This window comes from Anopheles merus, chromosome 2R (genome assembly GCF_017562075.2).
Source record: "Anopheles merus strain MAF chromosome 2R, AmerM5.1, whole genome shotgun sequence".
In the NCBI taxonomy this organism is placed as follows: domain Eukaryota; kingdom Metazoa; phylum Arthropoda; class Insecta; order Diptera; family Culicidae; genus Anopheles; species Anopheles merus.
This window is the reverse complement of record NC_054082.1, coordinates 27,250,904-27,265,364: the sequence shown is the minus strand read 5'-3', so window position 1 is coordinate 27,265,364 and position 14,461 is coordinate 27,250,904. Positions and strand designations below refer to the sequence as shown.

Sequence of the window (14,461 nt, the reverse complement as noted above, 5' to 3'; positions counted from 1 at the left end):
CACAACCGGGTGGGTGGGTTATTACGAAAATGAAATGGAAATTTCTCGGTCGCTCCGGTTTAACCTAATACACTGTGTCTCTCTAGTGCGGGGTGGGAGCCCGCCTTTGGGACTGTCGATGTGGAGGATCTTTGTTCGCGAAGAAGGTTTCAAGTGGAACTGGAGCAGCATACGAAGAGCATGGTTAGACACAACGGTAGTCTACTTGGGCCGGATTTAAGGTCCCTGAAGTATGCGCGAGAAGCTAGTAGTTGAGTTGGAACGATGCTGGAAAGATTTTGATAAACCGGCACTGGTTGCAAAATTTGATACGTGTGTGGGGAGGGGAGGGGGAGGGGGTTGGAGACTGGGATTTGCAGCATGGTTGGAGGCATTGTTTTACGCTCATAGTTCATAGTATGCACTAGCATCATTTCAACATTTTTTTACATATTTAAATTTCATTTTCAAGGCGAACATTCATAGAGAAGGATATAATAGGAAAATGAAACTGAATTGCAAATCCAGAAGTCCAGAAGATGGTCTGGATGAAATTGAGAATATTTTAAAAGCAGCATGAACATTTTGATTAAATTGAAATTATAATATTTACTGTTGGTATAAATTCAGACTGGTGGAATTGATAGATCAATAAAAACGAAAAGGTTTCAATTTGGGCATTCCGATTGATGGATTGTTGCATTATTTACACATGAAGAAGATACTCGTTTGCTTTCCGCGAGAAAATCTAATAAAGCATCACCCAACCGATCACCAAAAGCTCCTTTTCCTTTCAATTGAAAGCTCGCCTCCCCCAAACATTATGCTAGAATGAGGGGATAATCCTCTCCCACTACATTGTCAAACAAACAAATTGAAATAGGAAAACCGTGAGATTGATTCCCTCTTCCCCTTACCGTCCCCTCCCTTCGTTGCTTAACGTACCTTCCAAAGATTTCAATGTTGAAGAACACGTACTCGCCACTGTTGACCATGTTGAGTTCGGCGGCCGCTAGCATAATTTCCCGTATTGTCGACGGGCTGGCACACATGATGACAACTGCAAGGTACAAACAAGAAAACAAACAAACCAAAATGAAGAAGATGATAAGACGTTTGCGTAGGGTACGATAAGAAACCGTTAAGTAGCGATGCGCACAAATGGTGAAAGATGCTGGCAAACACCGAAAAGCTAGAACAAACATGCCGCTCCAAACAAACCAAGGGGACGGGCGAGTTCGACGGCGATTGATTTTCGCGCAATTGCGCTAAGCGATGGCTATTGGGGGAACGAGAGGGGTGTGGTGGGGTTCTTGTGGAATGTGTCGCAGGAGCTTGTGTTCAGGGTGGGCGAGTGGGTCGCGCTATTTGTAGTTGCTTTAATAGCTGTTTGTAGCCGAAAAGCTTTTTCAGTGGAAGGCAAACATTCGAAAGATGGAGAACTGGGTGATTTGTAAAAGCAAACATAGGAACAATAAAAAAAAAAAACAAATTATGTTTCGTAAACGTTGTTTTGCAAACAAGATTTTGGAACAAGAATGCGCCCCTCGGGAGGGAGGAAAAAGCGCGCATACACTTGCTTCTGCGTAATGGATAATCTGCCACGCTGGTCGCGAATTTTGTCCCATCAATTAAGCTTCATATTTTTCGGACAAAAAAAAAATGCAGCACGTGGGCTGCACACACAGACGGCTGTTCCCTTGCCAGGGTTAAGGAATGTGCCAGTGGGTAATTTAGATGGCAGTGAGCTAACGCCGGTCCTTGAAGTTTTGCACCAAATAAAGTTCTCATTTCTATGAAACTGTGTTAAAGATATAATTCTCCGAAGGCAGCAACAAATGAAAGCGTTGCAGAGGCTTTCAAATTGTTATGCTTTCAGTATTATAAAATTTGTAATGCATTTTTATTCTTTTTAGTGCAACGTACGCACGATTTTATCTTTTGTTGTACTTTTTGTGTGCAATTCGTGGTGCATTTTTGTAAACCTTCCGGTAAAATCCACTTGCATGGCATCAAAGCGTGTAAGCTTCAGTTTATTTTTGAACACATAACATATAAAGCTTTGTTTCTATCAGGAAGGAGGTGGGGGGGGGAGAGGTTTGGGTGAAATGCACTATGCTTGAACTGCCCATGGAATTCAAAAAAGGGAGAAAAAAACTTTGCACAACATTGACTATGACACACGCTACCGTGCAACCACACATTCCGCCAAATGGCGTCGCGCCGTGAAAGGTTTCTTTTACGTTTTACCTCCATCGTTGGATATCACAGCTGTTTAAAAAAATCTTTACGATGCTATGGCGTGACCAATTCTTGAATATGCTAGTGTTATTTGGAAACCTTCCTTTACCGTCGTTTTCTTGGTGCTGCCTCCTTATGAAACCCGGTTGCAGTTATTCGGTCTTCATTCTTTAAGCTACTGCCGCCAAGTGTCTCAAGCATGTTTTATTGGTTACCATTCTAGTTGTTTTTACTGATTCTCCCGATCTACTCTCGTTCATCATGCTGTATGTTCCCTTCTCTTCACCCTCGTGGTCATTCTCTCGCGATTGTATATACATACACACAATGCTCCTCTTCTATCCTGCTTCAGGTGGTTTAACCATTTTTACTCTCTCTTTGCTTTTGACTCCCCTCTTAACTCTTTCCGTAACCGTTTTCTTTCTTCTAATTTCTTTTATTTCTCTTCTTATATTCCCTTTTCTCTCTTCTTCTTCCAAGTTTACAAATAACTCTCTGTGATCTATCTGTTATCTTTTTAGTTGTTGAATCAGATATTAGTTTAATTTTATTTATATTAAGAATTAGCTTTAAATATTCGCTATTTGGCCTTCATGACAGATATTGAATTAAAATAAAATGAAATTAAATGAGTGAAATGAAAATCGATAACATTCGATGTTGTTCGATGACAAGTCCACACAAAAACAATCCGTTTCATGGCGAATATGTTCACACCATATAAGGGCGCGTAAAAAATTTGGCACTTCATCGAACAATCGCAATCGCACCACACAGAATGACAGTTATGTACATACATCTAGGCGTGAAAAGTTTCAGCCATGTTATTTTTTTCACGCTTCACGGCGTGAAATTGCCTCGGTATGTCTGGTTGCACGGTTAGGTGGATTGTTTTGTTTCGTTTTTACTACGATTAACACCATTAGTGTATTGTTTTTGGCGATGCTAGGAAGTTGAAATGCTTTTAAGCTTTCAGGAAATATTATAAAACGGGACTGTATCAAATTGAAACAGAAGCGGGAGAGACTATATTGTTACCCTAGGTTTATTCCAAACTATCCTATGCACCTGCAATGCATGTTTTCTCTCGCGGCTGCATGCTTTCAACCCGGTAGCTCATGCCCGTTATCTGCACCCACTTGGATAATAGTTTTGGGAAAACCCCCTGCTGTGTATGCGTTGAAGTTTGTTTGGGTAAAAAAAAGGGGCAGTGTTTTAGTCCGGCAAACACTGGTCACTGGACTGGGTGTGCTTTTTTGAAACCACAAATGTTTGCTTTCCTGGGAGAAATGAATGCAATTTCCCTCCAAAAAGTCAGGCACAGTAAACTATTTGGTTAGTAGGAAAAAAGCACTGGTCTGCTTATGGGAATATTCAGATAAAGCATATTTCGGGTAAGTTGTTTGGTGTAGAGCTGAACCAAGCTGCTCTTGCTAGCAATGGTTTTTGCGGGAAGCAAAGTTGTGTTGTGGAATAAATTAGTAAATTGTTTGGGATGGTCATCTCATGTGTGATAGTGCATTAAATTTAACATATTTAAAATGTCCAACACTACTATGTGAACAAAATATAAACGCATTTTACCGGCAACCCGAATCTCTCTCACAGGATTGTAAAATGTACTTGAAATGTGCAACCAGTTCCATAGCTTCCCAACAAAAAGAAACCATTTACCAAAGCTCCCGCAAGTCGACACCCCCTTTAAAATAGCTTTAAATTGAAAGCTCCCCGCCCAGTGCTCGGAAATTCGCTCCCTTCCATCGTAAATAATCATTTACCAAATTTATGTTATCCCTTTGTTTACACCCAAGCTTTCGAAATTTCTTTGCACTCCTTTCTGGTCCATTTTTAACTCCCCCAAACCCAAACACCAACGCAGCAAAAGTCCGTCAGCGCAAAGCTTCTCGGCTGCTAATTCAAGCGCTAAATTAATAAACGTTCAACCCAACGGTCATCACCACCGTCGTGGTGCACGAGCAGGTTCACGGGCGGCGCTTCCATTGAAAACCATAAGTTGTGATCAGGCTAACCCGCCCCTTGAAAACCCTTTTCTAGCTTTCCGGAAGGATTTGTTTCCCTATGTGCTTTGGTTCGTGCCGGTTATCTATTATCTGTGAGGGTGTAATCGTACACCACCGAGCGAGGCGAAATGGGTTCGTCATTCGTCCTTGCCGGGACCATTTCCCGGCTTACATAAGCCACAAAATGACGTGTGCACGGCTACGGGGGTTATGGATGATATGGCTCCGTGTTTTAGTCACAGTTCTGTCTTCTCCAATCACTGAGCGTGCCGGTTCGTGGAAATTTGAACCACCATCACCACCGCCCGGTATCCTCTTGGTGAGCTTCGTAGATTATGCCATAATGCAACGAATCAAAGGTATTTCTGGAAGCTGAACTTTTGCTGTTGTTTTGCAATCGGAGCTGGGGGAAAGGGATTTTCACACACAATGTGTGCACACAAACAAACCGACTGCGTAGACCACGGGCACAAATGTTTTGTGGTGTTTGTTTTCGGGGATGGTATTGTTTTCGGTGCCCCCAAGGAGAAGGAACCCGAGCCACACAAACACACACAAAAAAAAACCCAAACGCATAACGTACCAAGGAAAAAGGGACAGGACTAGGGTTAAGTTATGACAAGACCTTGCTTATCATCTGCGAAACAGTGGCAAAAAATACCGCCGGTAAATAGAAAAGCACACATACACTGAAGGCGTCATAACGGAAATGATTTATGCGACGGTTTCTGAAAATATCTCGTCCTCAAGGCCTGGAAGGAGACTGGAAAGAAATGGACCATGTAGAAAGGAATGGGAGAAAAACACTCCCAGTGTTGTAAAGCTGAATCGGGTTTGGTGTTAAAATTAATGTTTTTTTTTCTAGACAACAACTGGGCGCTACTAGAACAAGAGGACCTTATTCTACCAACATGAAATGTGTGTTCTTCGTGTTTGAAATAGTTTCATTTCAGATTTACTGTATTGCTTGCGCAGAATAAAGGATGTATCTAATTTCCTACAATTTAGAAAACAATTCTCTTTTCCCTTTCTTTAGAAGGGCTTTTTTGTGGTTAGCGCGTTCATTCTACCATCAAAGAGCAGAGCGTGTTTCTTCGAAACACTTCAAAAACACTTAAAAAATAATCCATGTACCCCAGCTGTGCGCAGGAAATAAAATAGAAAACTGATAAAGCTTTCATTTCGGACGGGGCGATCATACCGCCAGCATCATCATAGTCTTCGACATCATCCTTTTCCTGCCCGGGATGTGGCACAGCACGGTAAGCAAAATAAGAAAAGTGAACCCAAATCTATCCCAAGTCTTTTCAGAAAACAGCGGAAGATCCGTACTTTCTTGTAAAATTTTCTACACGCAAAACTTTGTCGTTTCATTCCTTCGGTAACGAGCTCTTACCTCACAGGAGAGGCAACGACTATAAAATGGATTAAATCTGGGACAACTCAAACATCCAACCCGACCCTCGGGATCGGATGTATCTAGGCAGGATCAAACTGCGCTCTTTTCCAGTCCGTCATCGCACTGGAAGGATTTTAGTTTGTTTCCGGAAAATGATGATACGGTGGTAGAAGATGGAACGACACGCGCAACCTGTCGTTTTTGCTGTATCACACGAGAAAGCATCTATTTTGCAGTTACAGAGCGAAGCGTGGTATATGGTTTAACGTTGCTTACAGATTGTAACATTAAATGATTGCAATTCAATTGATTTATAATTTGTACAGGTTGGTTTATTCTTGTTTGCTCACGTTGCACCGGTTCCGCCGTCTTGGCTGGTTGGCAAGAACTCCTTTTTTCCGGCATAATTACGTGTCCCATGGAAAAGTAATTTCCTGCTGTCTGTTACCACCCGGGACAGGTGCAACCGGGAAGAGGCCGTTTTTCCCTTATGCTCGACTGATTCGGATCTGATTCGGTGCGTTCCTCGGTGTGGCTGTGTTTGCGGTTATGCTACTACCGGGATTCCGGTAGTCTACGCGCTGTTCGCAATATCATCGTGATTTGCCAAATCTATTTCACTTTCATCATCGAACAATTTGCTGTTGGTGGGCTGTCGGGTGAGTTCAATGTTTATTGTTTATGTTTCTTTGTCGAAGAAGCTGGAACCGCGCATCGACGTTGGGTACAATTTCAAAGAAGCACAGCAAGGAAAGCTATCGGTAGGGGAGGAAATCAACCTTTCCTTGGGAGAATGTTGGGATTGAATTTTGACAAACAAATGTGGGTTGTTATAAATTGTTGAACGAGAGCTTATGGAGATGGATCGTACGCCCTGTTTTTCTGCACCTCGTTAGGGAGTGTTTTGTTGTGCTGGATTGTTTGTTGTTGATAAAGTGGGTAGATTATGGAATGCAAAATAAGTGAAAGGTTACACACTGATGAATGCCGCCGTAAAGTGGGTTTGTCGCTCAAAATATTTAAAATCATAATAGTAGAAAATGCGAATATTTTGAGACTTGCATAGCTGCATGAAAATAAAGATTTTGTAATGTTTTGCATTGCCTTACTGAAGTTTTTAAACGAATGTAAAAATAAAAAAAAAATGAGCTAAAAAATCACTCTGCCGTGAGGAGCGCCTGAAAGTATGCTACATGATATTTTAAAATATGCTTGTACTCTCCTTAATACTATTGAGTCAGTAGATTATAGCAAATAACTTGAAATAAATTTGTAAAATTTAACACAAATCTTAATAAAAAATCATTTAATTAAACTCGTTATCTATTCGTCATCCTAAGCAAGAGATAAATGATATAAAAACAAATTGAGTCCTTGTGAAGAAGTAAACAAGGACACAATCCAACCATTTTAAATTACACCCTAGAAAACCTTACAAGAACATTAATTCCCCCCATCGACGGTTATGCAAAGAAGCAAAACAAAAGTACAAAAAAGTAAGACTCCACGAAAGCAGAATGATAAAATTTAATTTTAAACATGTTTCAAATATTCAATGACAACAAAAAAAAAACAACAAAACACCGTTAAAACAATTTCGGCTGCAGCAGCTCGTAGAAAATAAACATTGCACACTTACCACGGTACGCTTCTCAAACTCAAACATTTAATTAAAGCCATTACTCCCATAATGGAGCCCGCTGAAGTTTAATCATTGCAGCAGAATTCTTCTCACTCCCCGACGATGGGCCATGGTTTGCGGCGGGACAGTGGACCCAAGCCGACATGCCATAGAGCAACGCAAGAAAGTGGTCGAGTTTTTAAGTGCTTGAATTTATGCTCGCATGTACGGACACGGCCATGTGGGTGCAACGGTGTCCTGCACGGAGCGACAGCAGGATGCATCGCCCGTGGGTGAAGTGAGAGCAAATCGTGCTAGAGTGCAAACTATGTTTCGCTTTGAAGCAATGACATGAAAAGTGGCAGCATCTTGTCGTTTCAGCCCTGCCCGTGTTTGCCGCCCAGCGTATGGGTGCTGTTGTGTGGCAACGGTTTGCTCATAAATGGGCCGTCTACCTGGGTAGGAATAGTGCGATTCTTGTCGTTCGAATGTACCGAAGCTAAGGTAAGGTGCACGATCTTTCGTGTATATAATTTTGCTATGTATGTACCACAAGATTCCCGACTTCGCAAAAAAGTTTCAAAGAGACACACAGTCTCAACAGAGTGACAGGTTCGATCGATACGTTGACATGGTTCATTTTGGCAAGTTTTCTTGGGAAGGGAATAAGTGTTTGTTTCTGTTGCCTTTATTACATGCGATCGGTACAGCCACACTAGCTGGCGGAAGGTGGCTCGCTCTAGCGCGAAGAAGATGCGTTTATGATGATGAAGAAGATGTGTTTTCTGCGGGCAAATCATTCTGAACAGCATCTATATCCATCCCGGACAGGCCGTTTCCGGCTGACGGAAGGCACGTACCGAGGCAGCGGCAAAAATAGTGTCACCGGTTCGTTGGTCCGTTCGAAATTCCGGAAGCATCCGTGAGCGTACCGTTTGCACTGGTGGCAATAATGAAAAGCTAACAATAGTGAGCGAAAACGCAAAACAAAAGAAAACACAGCTTAATGGATAAAACGAAAAGGTTGGAGGATGGAGCAAAAAAACAAAAAAAAAAGATCGTTCCATTTTTCTGTTAGTTGTTTTTTGTTTGGTTTGTTTCTTGCATCCGATTTGGTGTACCAGCCGTTCTCGTCGTTCGACCGGTTGTCGCTTTCACGATGAAGCATAGTCGCAAGGAATGTTTGCCACAGTGTCTTACAGGTTCACTTCCCCTGGAGGGGTAAATAATAGAGCCCGTCCAAGTCCGTATTCATTCACGCTCTGTCCGCCGTTTTATCGCGGTAGGAAGCATCAGAGAGCTAAAAAAGACTTCACATTTTTCACAGTAAAGCGAACGAACGACAACCCGGAAGCGTACGGCTAGAAACTATCCCCAAGCAAAGTATGTCCTTCTTGCAAAATTCTTCCCGTTTGTGCGGCGTTAGTTAGCTCCTCCCAAAAGCCCCACTAGTTTGTTATTAATTTTCTCCGTCGGAAAAGTTGCTTGCCTAGCGACAGCTGGCGGGTAGGGTAAGGCGCGATGCTGTAAGAAATCTGCCTTTGGGAACATTCCCAAAGCTACCATAGCTTCAACTTTTCCTCCAAATAGAGACGATAACGGGGACAACGGATAAGCCATGTACTAATCCGTAAAACAGGACGACACAACTTAACACCCAACCGGCGATGGCAGTGAGAGCTGGAAGCTTCTGGACAACGAAAGTGATAGGGTAAGTTTTCGTCCGGATTATAGAACACAGCAGCGGAAAATGTGGAGGGGCAAATGACGACGAGGACACGTAGCTACGAAAAATAATTCCCTAAATTCTCCATGGGCTCCCAGGGCAAAGGGAGTAAGCTGTTGACTGCCCTTTTTTGCTAAGAAACTTTGCCGGCCGGATTAAATTCCCGTTACCTGGAATCATTTTAAGACTATCAATTTCAATTTTTCGGTAATTAAAATTTACACTTTTATCGAGCAGTTGAGCAGGTTCAATGGCGCACTGTTTGCGAAGTTCGTTCACAGGATATTTAATTTAGCAGACAGTGGAGAATGTTACGAGCGAAGAGGCATCGTGGAAAGTGTTTGTGTAAAGACAGATCAAAGCGGGTGACAATGGAAAATGGTTCCACGAGGTGCTTTACACTATCATGTCTCGTCTTAAACAATTACGAATGATTTAACGGGCGGTAAATATTGGCAATTAATCATCAAAGAAGCATAAATACACATCTCACGCAAAAGCAATTATTTGAGCAAGCTGATAAATAACGACATTCAATCAACAACAATCGAGCCGTGGGATGTGCTGTAACGTTCGACCATGCGTAGTGTATGTGCTTGAATAATCGGCTGTTTGTAGAGTGTAAGTTTCAAGAATGAGGCACGCACCTACCAATTCCCGACGATACAAATGAACTGCAATGAGAGCGTAAGCGTGGCGAAATGGGAGAAAAGTAGAAAAAAATGACTGAATCAGTGAGCATGTAGATGAGTGATAGATGATGAAGAGATAAAAATTAAAAAAAGGTAAAATAAACAGAGATCAACAGAAGGAAAAACACATATTGAAAAGGTAAAGCGAAACACGGTTACGGTTTGATTGGTAAAGTACAACGAAGTTCACTGTACTGGATTGAAATGTTTGCCATGGTTTAAAAGTGTGCCATTCCATCCAGTTTATTGACCCATAATCGATCATAATCGAAATGGAACGTGATGAAATGTCACACCCATAAAGCAAGCAACACTTTGTTCGTGCATAAATGCAAAATCGGTGGCTCGTGTTAAGGAGCTTCCTCGCTTTCTCTCTCTTGCTCTCTCTGCTCAGAAAACAATGAACGAACCATTAACAAGCCTACCAGTGCCTATAAACCACAGACAATCCATCGTAAATCCATAAATCACTAAAAGTTCCCGTACTCGGGACTTTTCGAACCGAGCGGTAGAGGAAGAGAATAAGTGATATGAAGCGCATGAGCGATTATCCTTTGGTGAAATTCATAATGTGTACACCACGCTCCTAGGGAAAGGAGTTTTCCCATGCGCTGAATTTTTGCCTGTGGTAGCCTTTTCCGCAACCCACTTTGCGTGCTGCTGATGTCAGCTGAAAAAGCCTACAGCTGCTGGTGGCGATGAGGATGAGGATGATGACTTTGCAAATAAAATCATTTTCACCCTTTTCCCGGGGCTTTTGACGATTGAGTGGGGGAAAGGCTCGGATTGTGAGACGACTGTAGGCAGCTCTTTGCCTTCGGACACATTCTTCGGACCGTCCTAGTTTCTTTGTCACTCAGCACCGGGGGAACAGCGAACCGATGTACACCGGTTGCAAATAAAACCGATCAAGCCAATCGTCCCCAAAACCCGGGTGGCCACAGAAACCGATCAGACCTTCGCATTCATGATAAATGCAAACCCCATTGACAAGTCATAAAGCGTCATAAAGAACGGATCTGAAATTGATAGGGCACACGTTGGCAAGAACGGAAGCACTTATGCGTATTGTAGAAGAGTTTCACCACAAAGAGGGGACTTTAGGAAGCACTCGGGCGCATTTAAGAGCTGGAATGGATTGAGTGATTTCGAAAAGCTTTCCTATGGCAGCTATGCGCCTTTTGTACTGTAGGAGATACCGTAGGAAGTTAGCCATGGCACATACTATGCTCTTTATGTAGCTATTAGCTGCAGTAGGTACGCTGTACAATCATGCGAGTGTCCATGGCAAGCTTAAGAAGAAATGTGACGCAAATGTAAGCAAAGAAAAATAAAACAGGAGAGATGCGGAAGTGAGTTGCCTTACCTAAATTGATTTTGTCAGTGTTATGCTTTTCTGTTACATGGTGATTAGTATATTGGCTATACAGATCGCGACACAAATAGGAACAGTAGAAAATAACCAAAATATGTAGAAAATGGTCTAGCGTAACCAAATAGCGCGGAGCCACGCCAGTATCATAACCCAAGACAGTGCAAATGCAACATATTCGCGATTTCAAAGAAAGCACTAATATCTGACAAGTGTAATAAAATGTAACTCTACACGCAGATGGAAACAACCAAAAATACTGCGTTTACCCGATCTAACCCGAAAACACTCACATGGGTTGTTTGTTGCCCGGAAAACCTAGGCTGGAAACCCGGAATGATCAATATATAATTTACTTCATAGAAACATTTTCAATCAAGACATACATAACAAGAATCGAGTCCGGATTTTCCTTTGATAATAAGTTTCTTCAATCCTGGGAAGTATTCTAGGATCTCCTGGATGATCATTTAATCCATACGAACACCGATAACATCAAAAATAGATAATCGGTAATGCAAAATTAAATTTAATTAAATTTATCGATAAGATAACGTTTGACAACTCAAATATAAGTTGAGACTGAATTCCATATAAACTGAGACAATACGCGAAATTAAATTGCATCAGAAGGACTTGAAGGACTCCATTAACGCCGTGGTAAGGTGCGACTTGAACAAAAATTAGACATTAGTTATACCATTGCTTTTATGTTTGAGTTGTCTGTTATAGTTGTTAATTTAAAGTAATATGATATGTATATTTGTTTAATACACCACACATCTTTATAAAAATATATATGAAAAACTGACGAAAAAATTAAAACTATATTCAATAACATCACATCTTAATTAATGCAATGAGTCACCAGCTCCAGAGATATGCCCTTATTTCGTTTTTTTTTTTAATAAATATGTGTGACATACAAACTCAATGGGCATTCCGGAATAGTCGGGTAGTGCATATGTTTCACAAGCAATTAGTCACGTTTAAATTATGCCCGCGACTTGTTTAGTGCCAGGGTTTTAGTCTATCGCGTTGAGTTAACCGAAGCAGGATAATTCGGGGAGGGTGGCGCTGCCGACCAATTTGGTTGCCGACTGTGTCATCCAAAACTGTGGCTAACGTTTCCAAATCGATCATCGATGTTTGGCAAGTTTGCACGTTTTTGGCAGCATGGTGCAATGAAATCCACACCCAAGGAATTACCGGACAGACAGGCAGTGTGGAAAATTGGTGGGTATGTGTGTGTGTGAGAGAGGGTTATTCAGTACAAAATTGAGGTAAAAATACTTCTGCGTGGTAGAGTTGGACCAAACCAAACAACTGTATAACCGCAACAGCGGTTCTTCGTTCGCGCATTTAAGTTCCATTTTTAGGAACTGCAGTAGTGAGAGCATTGCACGAATGGCACGATTTGGTTTTTTCTTGTTTTACCCCCGAAAAGAAACTGACCCGATTCGTATTGGACCGCTTTCTTGTAGTTTATAACTTGAAAGGATCATTCAAGTTCATTCAAAGAATGCATTCCATCATGAACGTTTAGGGCGATAGAATGTTAACAATTGTCCAAATGTTCAACAGACCTATATCACATGTAACATGTTTAAAATGCAATTACTGAAAGAGATCGTTGTTTTTTTTACAAATAGAATCAACAATGTCCCATTCAACCGTCCAACAGTGTCTACCCTTGAGACAGCTTAGGGAGCAAGGCTGTAAGAACGATGATGAAAGTGTGATAAGGTCATCTGATCAGTGGGTTATTAATGCAAACTACAGATCATCCACGCATAAAAAAAACAAAAAGCACAAAAAACAGAACAGAAGAAAACAAAACCGAAAACAAAGCAATCAAAACCAGGGCACCGGTGCACTACTACCGCGCACCTGGGCAGCGGATGTACCGAGAGCGTTTACTGCTACACGAACGAAATTGCAATACTTACTTCTTGCCCGCTTCTTGATATTACGCAGCAGTCGAAGGTAATCGGCATACTTGGCCGTCTCCTCGTCGAAGGTCCCGGACGATGTTTCGTTGCCGCCGATCGCCCGGTTGATGGAGGTGATCGCCATCGAGCAGTCGGTGAAGCCGCGCCCGGACTTTTCGTCAAACTCATGGTACAGGTACGCCTGGATCGTCCAGTTGTAGTGCCGGTGAATTTCGCGCATCATCAGCCCGAACGCGTGGTAGTTGCCCATCATGCGCGTCAGCGTCCGATAGTGGGGCGCTTTGAGTGTGAACGCTTCGGTCAGCCCACCGGACGTGATTAGCGGGATGCCCCAGACGGAGCTGTAGCGGGCGATCGGTGCAATCACGTAGTCGCAGATCGGACCAAAGAACACATCTGCAGGGTTGTCCGCGGGTGTGTTTTTGTTCGGCAAAGTGTAAGAAAGAGCGTAGGATGGAACAGAGGTTGTTGTTGTTGAGATTTGGGAAGAAATGTTGGCTTTGAACGCTGCGGCTGTGACAGAACGGGACGGGAAGTTCTCGGAATCAAATCGAATCGTAGTTTAAACACCCGTAGCATAAACAACATTACCGCACCACGGTGGGAAAGGACACCTACATTATCAATAGCACCAGCACCCTTCCGTTGCACCCTCTTCCTCTTACATGTCAAGGTTAACTCTGCACACTCGTTACGTATGCAAGCGATCGCAAATTATCGTGCCGAGGTGGAATTTCATGGGCTTTCAGAAAGAGCACGCTGTCCCTCCAGTTTGGCCTAGCAGGGTTGACCCTGAGACGCGCGAGGAATGGGTCATAAATAGGACAAAAATAGCACGATCGCGTAAATTGTGTGGGTTCACCTTCGATTTTTCATCGCGCGACAAGAATAGATTCGATTCAGTGCCAAGGGACAATTTAAAAACCAGGCCCTTAATTGAGCCGATTATCATAGAAGTTCGTGAGGTTTGCGCATAGCGATAGCATCACCGCTCAACTGCACAACCCGAAACGGACGAACCAAAGTGGACATGTAAATGGAAGGTCCAGCCGAAGGACACCTTCCACCTGCATCTGTCGCTGCCGCATGGCATCAGGCAGTCCCACGGGACCGTTCGTCCCAATTACCCAAAGCCCAAAGATGGCAGTCGGCAACAGACTGGACTTAAGAAAGTGTGGAATTTATGTGATGACAGCAACTAGGCGCTTAGTTGAGTAACGTAATTTATTTCAACTGCTTCAGAGAATGATTTTTTTTTGTGGTGGAACGGTGTCCGTGATAAGTGAAGAGAATGCACCGCCAGTATTCCCGGTAAGGAAGTAAATGTCTGTATCGGACGTGAAAGTGTGGAGAAAGTACAGACGTTGAGCCGACATCGAAAGCCAGGGACAACACAACGGCACACAAAGATGAACTCCAGAGCGTGCAATCGCGTATCCTTCTCGCTTCTCGCGATAG

The 14,461-nt window shown here is 42.7% G+C and overlaps 1 protein-coding gene across 2 annotated transcripts in view; it reads right to left on the bottom strand.

The window, feature by feature from the left end:
* LOC121602402 (atrial natriuretic peptide receptor 1) overlaps positions 1-14,461 on the bottom strand; it is a 37,593-nt gene that overhangs the window by 19,498 nt on the left and 3,634 nt on the right. For both annotated transcript variants that reach the window (XM_041931177.1, XM_041931180.1), the window contains exons 2-3: positions 13,001-13,399; positions 925-1,039 (exon numbers count right to left, since the gene is read on the bottom strand). In XM_041931177.1, coding sequence (XP_041787111.1) covers positions 925-1,039; positions 13,001-13,399 — 514 coding nt within the window. The remainder of the gene's footprint in view (positions 1-924; positions 1,040-13,000; positions 13,400-14,461) is intronic.